Source organism: Antedon mediterranea, chromosome 11 (genome assembly GCF_964355755.1).
Source record: "Antedon mediterranea chromosome 11, ecAntMedi1.1, whole genome shotgun sequence".
In the NCBI taxonomy this organism is placed as follows: domain Eukaryota; kingdom Metazoa; phylum Echinodermata; class Crinoidea; order Comatulida; family Antedonidae; genus Antedon; species Antedon mediterranea.
The window spans coordinates 120,297-133,865 of NC_092680.1; the positions used below are offsets into that span (position 1 = coordinate 120,297).

At 31.8% G+C, this 13,569-nt stretch overlaps 1 protein-coding gene across 4 annotated transcripts in view; it reads left to right on the forward strand.

The window, feature by feature from the left end:
- The window catches only part of LOC140063148 (aryl hydrocarbon receptor nuclear translocator-like), a 35,853-nt gene that overhangs the window by 3,614 nt on the left and 18,670 nt on the right, over window positions 1-13,569 (forward strand). The window contains exons 2-4 of one of the 4 annotated variants that reach the window (XM_072109602.1): window positions 5,969-6,010; window positions 6,398-6,445; window positions 13,269-13,310. In XM_072109602.1, coding sequence (XP_071965703.1) covers window positions 5,973-6,010; window positions 6,398-6,445; window positions 13,269-13,310 — 128 coding nt within the window. In that variant the 5' untranslated portion in view covers window positions 5,969-5,972. The remainder of the gene's footprint in view (window positions 1-5,968; window positions 6,011-6,397; window positions 6,446-13,268; window positions 13,311-13,569) is intronic. The other 3 variants (XM_072109603.1, XM_072109604.1, XM_072109605.1) reach the window with 3 other exon arrangements.

The window sequence follows — 13,569 nt, forward strand, 5'->3', positions numbered from 1 at the left end:
TACTTGCTTGATGCATGAGTATCCGCTTTTTTGGAGAGTAAACTAAACCTATTTATTTTAGGCCTACTTAGACGATCGGGACACCATACGTGTGGACGGCGATCGGACCTTGTTTTGCTTCAATATTTACAGCCGATTTTGTAGAATGTTTTAGGTTTAGATTGTTTAGGAGTTTGGTTGATAGGATGGGTTTTGTTATTTATGGGCCAATCGTCTAGTAGGCCTAGTAGGCTAGCTAGGCCCATGGGCCCCATTGTTTTAACGTAGCCATCGTGGCATGGAATCCCTAGTCAGAATGGCTCTCGCCCATATTATTATTAGGCTAGGCCTAGAGTAGTATTGTACGTGAAGCCGATAATACGATCTGTACTATAGAGGTATAAAAATAGTATAATTTATGACTCCGTATCTGTACTAAATTTTGTATTTCATTAAATGTCAAATAAATATATGCTACTACTGTTATTATTACACTTTAGGCCTAGCTTAGAAAATCTACAAAAAATGTATTTCACAATGATCACAATGGTGGTCGTCGTTTGACAGGGGAGAGAGATGTAAATTAGTTGACAAACACAACGTACATGACGTCGCGAGTTTGGAATCCACTGGTGACGTGATTTTGTGAATATCTCATGAATATTAATGAGCTTCCCTAAGCTGCTAAAAAACAGACTTTCCATGAATTTACCCTAAAATGTATATGAAATTTTATTTTTTTAATTTCTCGTTATTACTTCTTCATTCTGAAATGTCTATATTGTTATAATATTTTTTATTTAATAAATAAACGATATTTAAAAGCAATTTTAAACCCAGAATCCCCCTTTAAACACACCAAAGTACAAACAGCACAACTACAGCACCCCTGAATGTGATGAGGAGTGCAATTTGTAGCACACCTACAATTTTGAAAATACAAGGCCTGTTTACGTACCCTTGTATAAGCCCAATTGTTTTACATTTTTTTTATTTCATACAGTAGGCAACTTATCCAATTGTATACTGTAGGCCTATTGACAATTGTTTTTTTAAAATATATTTTTATTTCATTTATTTGTTTGACAAAAAAATGTCTGTGGCTTCTAAAAAGTATTAAAGCAAGCCAGAAGTCCCAGCTTAAAACTTACGAAATTATTATACAGTATTTTTAAAACATTAAGTTAAACACCCATCACCCACCTCTCCATTAAAAAATAGACAGAAAACAAAGCTTTTTAAACGTAAATCTACTGTACAGAATAAGCACATTATTATTATACAGGTGTTTTTTACTATTCATTAACTACAACAACAGTTTTTAGATTTGAAAAATAATAAACAGTATTGTGTGTATACAGGTACTATAAGCCTGTTTAAATACCATTGTACTTCAACATCTGTACCATGATTCAATGCCTTTTGTGTCATCCTCAATGCAATTCAAACCAACTGTAATGAATTCTAGCAAGATCACAGGATCATCTTAAAATTGAAGTAAGGAACAAGATTTCATAAATCACACATAAATCGAAAGAAAAATATACTTTACTGTACCTAGAGTGTATCAATCAAGGAGATAAATACTAGCAGTTTACATTTTGTTGAAAGGCCTTTGTCCTTTACCATGCTGAGTTAGCCCAAAGCAAGATGGCTTTCTCTCTTTCTGCATACAGTGGATCATGGTTCCAACCAAGAGAATACATTATTGTAACACTACTTGCCTTTGTTTGAAGCCTATACTCAATTGCATATTGTCAACTTTCAAAATCAATCGGTAACATTTAATATTGCTAAATATAAAAAACAAATTGAGGCTATGTAATATTTAGTTAATTTTTTAACAAAATGGTTTAAAAAATCAAATAAATACTGTACTGTTAAAAAAATTAACAAGGAAAACATTAATGTGGGTGAAATATTTAATGCAAGGTAGAGTATACTGTGATTCATAATTTACAATATCATGTAGAAATATTAATTTGATAAATATTTACATTACAATTTATAGTTTTAATCATTTGGAATCAAATAAATATTCATGCGACCTTGTGCAATAATTATGTTTAGCCATACAAGGAGGACAGTAGACTAAAGAAAAACAGCACTAGATATAAAATATCTCATGTGGTGTAGCATGGCTTACTGAACGTGCTGAATTCAAATATTTTAGATGAGCGTTGTGTATCCATATGCAAGCCACATTTACTGCATCAGTGGGGAGAGAGAGAGAGAAAGCCTTGCAAATTATATTTACTACTTTATTCAAAAACTAACAAAATTAACTCTCAATTCTGGTAAGTCTTGTAATTCATGTATTAAATGTAACATCTCTTGTTTGTTGAATGATTGACACGATTATTTTTCCAAATTAACTAAAGCCAAATAAAACTAAGATGTTGTTAAATTCTCTACCTCAATTGCAGGATTAACGTCAATTAAAATATTGTGCATTAATCTCTTTTTTTTTTTAATGATTTTGATGACAGCATACCAAAAAAAAATTGAATAGGCACATTCAGCATAGGATTATATCAACTTTTTGTGCTCAAGAGAGATTGTATATACTGTAGGCACATTCAGCATAGGATTATGTGGTACATCAACTTTTTGAATATCAACTGAATTAATTCATAGTTTTGCTCCTTAAATCAATACAAATAGAATAGTAAACTGTAAAATACAAAATATTGAAGTCATTACAAAATAGACATTGTTTAATAGTACTTATTAATAGTGAAGTGAATTGTAGTATCATGTACGGTAAGGTGATTTTTGCAGAATGTGAAATAATTTGAATACATATCAAGTATTACTAGTAGTAACTTGTAATTTACCTCCGCCAAGGAGGTATATGTAATCGATCGTATGTGTTTGTCTGTCTGTTTGTCTGTTTGTTTGTTAGCAGGATTACTCAAAAAGTAATTACAAGATCTTTACCAAAATGAATATACAGATAGATATGTGGTCAAGGACCATTCCATTAAATGTTGGGACCATTTGGGACCATGGTCCCAATTCTGAACCACTTTTTATTATACTTTTCAGACCTGCTAGTGTTAAAAGATAGGACAGAATTTTTCAAAAGCCGGCGAGCAGTCTTAAAGTATTAAGTAAACTGAAATTGCATTTTCTCGAGAACTACTTGTCCAAAAAACTTCATTTTTGTACAAGAGGCAAGACTTAAAATTGGTTATTTGTAATTTAAAAACATGAATTGATTTAATGTGGACTTTTTTTAATGCGAGTAGTTTAAAAAACCTATTTCTTTTCAAATTCACTCGTTTGATTTTCGCGTTGCTGTTCTATTGTTAGTCAACTGAAGCTATTGTTAATTGAAAAAAGGCTTGTTACATAACCATTACACCAAACTCGTATACACATGCTTGTAGTGAAATTAGCCTAAATCTCAAACAGCATTAAGACATTAAGCATTTTTTCCGGAGAAATCTTATGTAGGAGAATTTTACGGTAGGCGGAGGTATGCACTCTCGGAGTGGCTTTCTAGTTAGATTTATGTGGTTTGTTGTTTACAATATGATCATGTCAAATACATGAACACACAAAAATGTTTATTGTGTCATTCAACAAACACTAAAATCATTACATACATTACAGTACTTTCCAATATTTAAGTTTCAAAATGCACAGAAATGCTACAAAAATATTAAATACTGTATGATAAATACAGGATTTTTTTCTGTAAAATTCTATTATAAAAATAACAAAATGAGCATGCATGTATTTACAGCAGACTCATACAGTAGTAGTAGGCAGTAGCTTTGTGGTAAAAAGATATAAAATATTGATTTATATTGAATGTCCTTGGTAAAGATGGCCTTTCCTAGTAAGACTGTACATAATGTTGATCATACAGTATGTACAGTGATAACTTGTTTGGTAAACAATTACTATAATAACAGTAAATTGAGTGTACATAGCATTCATGATATCTGCCCACTCATTTCTTCATACAGTGTACACTCATCTTGATCATCATGCTAATTTAAAGTGTTCAAAGCTCCATTTAAATGTGATTGGTTGTATTCATGAGAAATCACAGATGCAGGGAATTAATAAAGCACAGTCACATTTTAATAAGGGTTTATCTAAAGTTCAAGGGTGAATATTCTTTGGAGTTTTGGAATTAAAACTATTTGTTGAACATATTTCTAATCTATATATAAATTTACGTAAGGGCAAAATTCGGTAAATCGCGCGTTATTTCTAGAATGTTTACTCGATGGTATATAAAGTTGGTTAGAATCTCGGTACTGATTTTAACCACCTGATGTAACCCTGTTTACTAATTAAATTGAGTTAGGTAATTAGTTATTGACAATTAAAATGAATTTAGGTTCAACGATTTGCCCCAAATAGGGGTGTTTTTCGATCGTGGTATACACTGTCTAATGGATGTCCGTCTTGAAAAATACCCACAGACAATAATACGAGGATGCTTCGCATTTTCCTATCTCCTCCTACGATAATTGTTTTTAATGGCTGAAAACCGGTTGAACAGCTCGAGTACAGCATCATAATATTGAAGACAGGCCGATTTTCTTTAAAAAATACTATTTTGATAGATTTAATATACGTTTATACAAATGTATTGATTTGCGATGAATGGAACATTCCAATCTCTGTTCCACAAGTGTCTATTCCCTCAGGCGTCGTAAAGGCAAGTACTGTATACTCATAACAGAAATTCGATCCATTTTTTTTTTTCAATCTGTGCTGCAGAGTTTGGATATAATTTTTTTTTAACGGATAATGAACTAGCGTTTTCAGTCGCCGTATATTATGTACAAATATTTATTATTGCATTTAAACCACCCACATCATCACCCTTCCCTCACTGGCATGAGTAGCGTTGTAAAGCCAGTAGAGGATAGGCCTACGGTGCATCACATCCCCTAAACGCAGAACAACTTTGGTGGGTAGGGTAGGAACCAACTTAAGTATGAATTGGCTCTAAGAAACAATTGAAAACCATTAGGCCTACTAATAAAGTTGAGTTAGATAATTTAATTTTTATTTGACGATTAAATCGATTTTATGATTTTTCCCGAATAGAGGTGGTTTTCACAAATTGTTTTACATTATATAAACATACACGTCGCAGTGATGTATCGTTACATGTACTGTACGATTTCAACTAGGACGGTGATAGTTTCAACTTATTTTATTTAAATATACTTAAATTATTACATAGCAATGTTTTACTGTGTTTAGTGATATATTATTTGTAAAACATGAAAACAATTAATATTTCGTTACTAAATGGATAAAGAATATATTTAATATATTTAAAAATTGTTCCTCTCTGCACCCATCCTCTTCCCCATCCCTCACTCCTAATGTTACATACAAAACACAAATTAAGTTTGTTTAAATTTGACTTAAACAATTGTTCTCATTTTGTGACAAGTTTCTCTTTCGGAAGTAATTCTCAGGGTGCTAATTTTAGTTGAGTACATAAATCAGTGTCTATTTATTCGTTCCTGTAAACGACATGTATTATTGTACGTACATTTGAAATCGCCAGTTTTTTAACGCTGAAATTATTATGTATTCGAGAACCATCTGTGGGCACGACCTAGATGGTACGCGAGCGAAGCGGGCGTACCATCTAGTAAATAAAATAATTATAAATATCATTATTATATACTTCTACAACTGCAAGATTAAAAAAAACACTTTTTATGTTCATTTTTCATTTACTTCTGAGCTTCAAATCGTAACATATTATAAATAAATACAGTAAGCGCCTATATTATTATGTCATTTGTGTTGTTACAGTACAAAATGTGACTTTAATCACAATCATTTTTTTTTTCAAAAACTTTTTCACATGGTCAAGAAACATTTGGCAGAGGACATGCACTGATAATGTATGTTGTAGTAATAGATGGCAGGGAAATCCAATATTTAATCAATTTTAATGACAATTTGAAATTTCAACCATGGTTTATTTTTTTTATTATAGAAAAATGCAACCTGGACAGATGCCACTAAAGAGAAAAGCTGGGTAAATATATTATACAATACAGTAAACAGTTAATGTGAGAAAACAGATGTAAAATGTTTACAGTTTTGAAATAGATGGTTACATTTGTTTACTACAGTATTGTATTTCATGTTGTGCGACTAGAGGTCTTTAATAAACATGAAGACAGTGACTAGAGATACAAGTTCCTTAGGATTATAGAGTGGTTGTATTCAGAGCTTTCATTTTTTCAATGAGGAATTAAAATAATTGTTTGAAGATGAGAAAATCGGCCAATAATTGTTTAATTATCAACATTTATCGAAAAAACTGTTATTTGTTCATTCTGTACAATATAGTGAAAGTTTAGATTAAAAACAAAAATTTAATTGAAAACTTCTTATTACTTCAAATAATTAATATTTGCAGAGGGGATGATGGCGATGATGATGAAGGAAGTTCTACCAAATATGCAAGGTAGTGATATATGTACTGTTATTTCATGTTTGGCTTTATGTTGTAAAAAAACATTATAGTTCTTCAATGGCAGACAGTATATTGTTGTAATAATATCATAGTTACAGCATGATATTTTTTTTACATTATCAACACCCAAAGTTGTCAACACTCACAGTATCATCATCAAGACACTCACAACATCATCACAATACACTCACAATATCATCACAATACAGTACACTCACAGCATTATCAAGACACTCACAGCATCATCATCAAGATACTCACAGTATCATCATCACGATACTCACAGCATCATCATCACGATACTCACAGCATCATCATCAAAATACTCACAGCATCATCATCAAGATACTCACAGTATCATCATCAAGATACTCACAGCATCATCATCAAGATACTCACAGCATCATCATCAAGATACTCACAGCATCATCATCAAGATATTCACAGCATCATCATCAAGATACTCACAGTATCATCATCAAGATACTCACAGCATCATCATCAAGATACTCACAGCATCATCATCAAGATACTCACAGCATCATCATCAAAATACTTACAGCATCATCATCAAGACACTCACAGCATCATCATCAAGATACTCACAGCATCATCATCAAGATACTCACAGCATCATCATCAAAATACTTACAGCATCATCATCAAGATACTCACAGCATCATCATCAAGATATTCACAGCATCATCATCAAGATACTCACAGCATCATCATCACGATACTCACACCATCATCACGACACTCACAGTCACACACAGTATCATCAGAAGATACTCACAGCATCATCACAAGATACTCGCAGCATCATCAGAAGATACTCACAGCATCATCAAGACACTCACAGTATCATCACAAGATACTGTATTCACAGCATCATCATCAAGATACTCACAACATCATCAAGATACTCACAGCATCATCATCAAGATACTCACAGCATCATCACAAGAGACTCACAGCATCATCATCAAGATACTCACAGCATCATCATCAAGATACTCACAGCATCATCAAGACACTCACAGTATCATCACAAGATACTCACAGCATCATATCAAGATACTTACAGCATCATCACGACACTCACAGCATCATCATCAAGATACTCACAGCATCATCACAAGAGACTCACAGCATCATCATCAAGATACTCACAGCATTATCATCAAGACACTCACAGCATCATCATCAAGATACTCACAGAATCATCATCAAGATACTCACAGCATCATTATCAAGATACTCACACAGCATCATCATCAAGATACTCACAGCATCATCATCAAGATACTTACAGCGTCATCAAGACACTCACAGTATCATCACAAGATACGTACAGCATCATCAAGACACTCACAGTATCATCATCAAGATACTCACAGCATCATCATCAAGATACACACAGCATCATCATCAAGATACTCACAGCATCATCATCAAGATACTCACAGCATCATCATCAAGATACTCACAGCATCATCAAGACACTCACAGCATCATCATCAATATACTCACAGCATCATCATCAAGATACTCACAGCATCATCAAGACACTCACAGCATCATCATCAATATACTCACAGCATCATCATCAAGATACTCACAGCATCATCATCAAGATACTCACAGCATCATCATCAAGATACTCGCAGCATCATCATCAAGATACTCACAGCATCATCATCAAGATACTCACAGCATCATTATCAAGACACTCACAGCATCATCATCAATATACTCACAGCATCATCATCAAGATACTCACAGCATCATCATCAAGATACTCACAGCATCATCATCAAGATACTCACAGCATCATCATCAAGATATTCACAGCATCATCATCAAGATACTCACAGTATCATCATCAAGATACTCACAGCATCATCATAAAGATACACACAGCATCATCATCAAGATACACACAGCATCATCATCAAGATACACACAGCATCATCATCAAGATACTCACAGCATCATCATCAAGATACTCACAGCATCATCATCAAGATACTCACAGCATCATCATCAAAATACTCACAGCATCATCATCAAGATACTCACAGCATCATCATCAAGATACTCACAGCATCATCATCAAGATACTCACAGCATCATCATCAAGATACTCACAGTCACAGCATCATCATCACGATACTCACACCATCATCACGACACTTATCAGAAGATACTCACAGCATCATCATCAAGATACTCACACAGCATCATCATCAAGATACTCACAGCATCATCATCACGATACTCACACCATCATCACAACACTTATCAGAAGATACTCACAGCATCATCATCAAGATACTCACAGCATCATCATCACGATACTCACACCATCATTACAACACTTATCACAAGATACTCACACAGCATCATCATCAAGATACTCACAGCATCATCATCCAGATACTCACAGCATCATCATCAAGATACTCACAGCATCATCATCAAGACACTCACAGCATCATCATCAAGATAATCACAGCATCATCATCAAGATACTCACAGCATCATCATCAAAATACTTACAGCATCATTGTTGTGTGTTACTGTGTAATTTGTCCAACCATTGATCACATCACATTTGCCAACTACTGTACTTTGTTTTTTATCATCATCACCAAATAATCATTTTTGCAGAACTTGTAAAATTTATTGTTCAACATCATCAGCATTCATATTTATCAACACAAACATTGTTATATACCATAACTTTAATTATTATTAATTGTACTCGCAACATAATAATACTCATTGTCATCATCTCCACTCTAATAAATATAATTTATCAGTTTATTATGTGCACAACAGAAATTTTAACTCAACAATTGTGTTTATGGTGATGGTATTTTGATTTAGTTGTTTATGTTGTTTTCTTAGTTTAAAATATTACTAGTTTTTTTTTCTAGTTACAGTATTTAATACACGTGGCATTAAAAGTCTTTGAAAATCTTTATTTAAAGAATAACCTGTTTTAGAATTGTAATACTGTAACTGTTCACATTGTTGTTTACATCAGTGTCTTAGCCTCAAATAATATTATTTTTGTATAAATATACTTTATGACTTTATTAGTATGTCATGTACCGTCTCTGAAAATTTCACGGTAAAAAGGCTTTTTGTTGGTCCTTTTGTTTGAAATTCACTTTAGGTTTATGTTATTGCACTGTTATCAGTTACTGTACTAATAAAGCATGTGTATTTTACTTTTCGCAATTGAAGAGATACATCAAACCATCCACTCTTACATTACAATGAGGTGGATAATGTGATCTATAGTATTAGTATCATATCAGCGACATTAGATCAGCCAGATCAAATGTACAAATTATATGAGATAACTCAGATTATTGTGTTTGACATGGTTTTTTTTTTCCTTTACAAATTTAATTAAGATTGGTAGTATAGTTAGTCTGAAAAATAGTAACTATAGGAAATTCCTTTAAATAAATTGTTATAATATCAGTTAATTTTTATTTTCAATATTTTTATTTAATGCTTAATTATGTGTCGACAAATTGTGTAGTTTTTAATTTTGCAAAAACAAAACAAAATGTAAAAACTGTTCACCATTTTGACCATAATAATTTCACATTCTTGAGAACGTCTTGTAGACTGAAAATATAAATATAAATTATTCTACAGTATGTCTAATTGAAATACTGTATAAATAACTAATATATATTTTGATAATGTTACACACAGTTTAAAGATAGGGTTTTTTTTATCAATCTTTTTAAAATTCCAAGTTTCATATTTGTTAAACCTAAGAATATGAATCAAAAGTGCTTTTTATTTATAAATTCATGTTCAATATCTCATGAAAATAAAGTTGTATTAATTTCATATTTGACCCCATCTATCAAAGTGGGTCATACATAAAGTATCTTCTTAAGTTGGGATAATCATTAAATATTTATTGCAGAGCCATTCATTTTATACAATTTTTAATAACTTTAGCTGGCTCTGTTTACAGTATATCTATATTTTTGCCAATTAAAGTCAAAACAGATGATGCATGCATTTATTTTGAATAGTATACAAACCTCCAAAAAGTGTAGCCAAGATCTCTTACCCTGTAGGAGTCTGCATATTAATTAATTAAGCCAACTATTAAACTAATTACCAATGTATGAAAATGATTACAAATCAAAAGTAATTGCATGTTGATTTAAAAAAAAAAGTTTATTATTAAAATTAAAAGACTTAATTTTTATCATTTTGTATAATTCAGTTAATTTATTTTTCTTTTCTAAATAATAAATAATTTGATGATGTGCATTAAAATAGTGAGACTAACTTTGAAGGAATAAGGTTGGCATGTTCCAATCCAATAATTTAGTTTTAGATCAGTTTTAGTATTAAAACTGATCCTTCCTATACTGTATGTAAAATGTACAATATTTAGTTTTAGATCAGTTTTAGTATTAACACTGATCCTTCCTATACTGTATGTAAAATGTACAATATTTAGTTTTAGATCAGTTTTAGTATTAAAACTGATCCTTCCTATACTGTATGTAAAATGTACAATATTTAGTTTTAGATCAGTTTTAGTATTAACACTGATCCTTCCTATACTGTATGTAAAATGTACAATATTTAGTTTTAGATCAGTTTTAGTATTAACACTGATCCTTCCTATACTGTATGTAAAATGTACAATATTTAGTTTTAGATCAGTTTTAGTATTAACACTGATCCTTCCTATACTGTATGTAAAATGTACAATATTTAGTTTTAGATCAGTTTTAGTATTAACACTGATCCTTCCTATACTGTATGTAAAATGTACAATATTTAGTTTTAGATCAGTTTTAGTATTAACACTGATCCTTCCTATACTGTATGTAAAATGTACAATTTTTACAATTCACTATACTGTACTTTCCATAATAACTGATAAAAGCTAATGGTATGACATCAAAAGAGTGCTAATATTTTATCGTATTAACGTATTGTCAACTTCATGCTAAATACTTGCTCATTAGTGAGATTTTGGAGAAGGATTGTAGACAAATGAGATGGTAATGGTCAGCTTCCAACTCAACCTACTGTACAGTAGGCTGTTAAACCCTGCAAACGCAGGCTTAAAATTCTTGTTTTGAGTAGGATTTGCATTAGCCTGTCTAGGTTTTTCGTGAGCAAATTTTCGATGGTGGAACTAAATAACCAAGCTAAATAATAAGATTTTAGTCAATTGATTTTTGATTGGTATTACAGTAATGGCTTGCATTATAATTTTACAAATAATATGATATGATACTAACACAAGGCATTTTAAAAGTGTAGCAATACCTGTACAGTAGTTACTGTAAAAAAAACATTTTAATATAATTTTTTGAGTTTAGTAGTAATTTGACTAATAATAATTTAAATTAGTATTTAGTAATTTTTTTGTATTTTTAAGTGTTATCTGTTTCTACTTTTACCAACAATTTGTTTTAACATTAATTAGAGAGTGAGAGAGAAAGCCAAGTTAGATTGAGTATTAAGAGATAGACTGGTTGAGGCTTTTGTTGTTGTGAGATATTGTGAAAACAGATATTAATTTATTCACCCTTTTACATATACCCAGGCCACCATTGAATTGAGTTTACCAGGCTGCCATAGAACTTTATTCAAAGTTTACCTGGCTGCCACAGATCCTTATTCACAGATACTGTAGATCCTTAATCACGGTTTACTTGGCTACCATGGATCCTTAATCACAGATACTGTAGATCCTTAATCACAGTTTACCTGGCTGCCATAGATCCTTATTCACAGTTTACCAGGCTGCCATAGATCCTTATTCACAGTTTACCTGGCTGCCATAGAACTTTATTCAAAGATTTATTAGATTGTCATAGATCCTTAATCACAGTTTACCTGGCTGCCATAGAACTTTATTCAAAGATTTATTAGATTGTCATAGATCCTTAATCACAGTTTACCTGGCTGCCATAGAACTTTATTCAAAGATTATTAGATTGTCATAGATCCTTAATCACAGTTTACCTGGCTACCATAGAACTTTATTCAAAGATTTATTAGATTGTCATAGATCCTTAATCACAGTTTACCAGGCTGCCATAGAACTTTATTAAAAGTTTCCCTGGCTGCCATAGATCCTTATTCACAGATTTATTAGGTTGCCATAGATCCTTATTCACAGTTTTACTTAATATGGATACATCCTCATCCACAGTTCTTCCAGGTTGAAATAGATCCTTATTCACATTTTTACCTAATAAATAAAGATAGATCCTTATTTAAAGTTTTACCAGGCAATGATAGATCCTTATTCACAGTTTTACCTAATGGATAAATCCTTATTCACAGTTTTACCTAATGGATAGATCCTTATGCACAGTTTTACTCAATATCGATAGATCTTTATTCACAGTTTTACCAGTTTGAAATAGATCCTTATTCACAGTTTAACAGGCTGAGATAGATCCTTATTCTCACTTAGTATTACCAGGCAGGGATACTGTAGATCCTTATTCACAGTTTTACTTTAAATATTGATAGATCCTCATTCACAGTTTTACCAGGTTGAGATAAATCCTTAATCACAGTTTATCAGGCTGAGATAGATCCTTATTCACACTTAGTATTACCAGGCTGCCATAGATCCTTTTTCACAGTTTTACCTAATAATAGGAATAGATCCTTTTACCGGGCAGTTTACTATTTGCATACCTTTTTTGTGAGGTGAGGAATTCAAAATTATTTTAGCATTAACAACAATATAAAAAGGTTGGTCATTATGTAAGTTACATTTTCTCTTTTGCAGAAGTGTAGATGATGAAAGAGTTGATAAGGAACGATTTGCGAGGTAAACAAAATTACACCAAAATGGAAAAAAAAACTAAATAGCATACTTGCTACTATTGGAATAATAAAATAACCTCTCAATTCATAGTATTAATATATCCTCAGGCCTAATATGAATGAAAAATGCTTGCATGTATATAAGTTATAGGGCTTCTTCTAGGTTTGACTGTCTTCACAATTTTTGTTGACATTGTTTTACAAGGCAATTTTATTTTTCTAGGATTGAATTTGTGTGTGTATCTTGGCTTCCTATCGTTCCA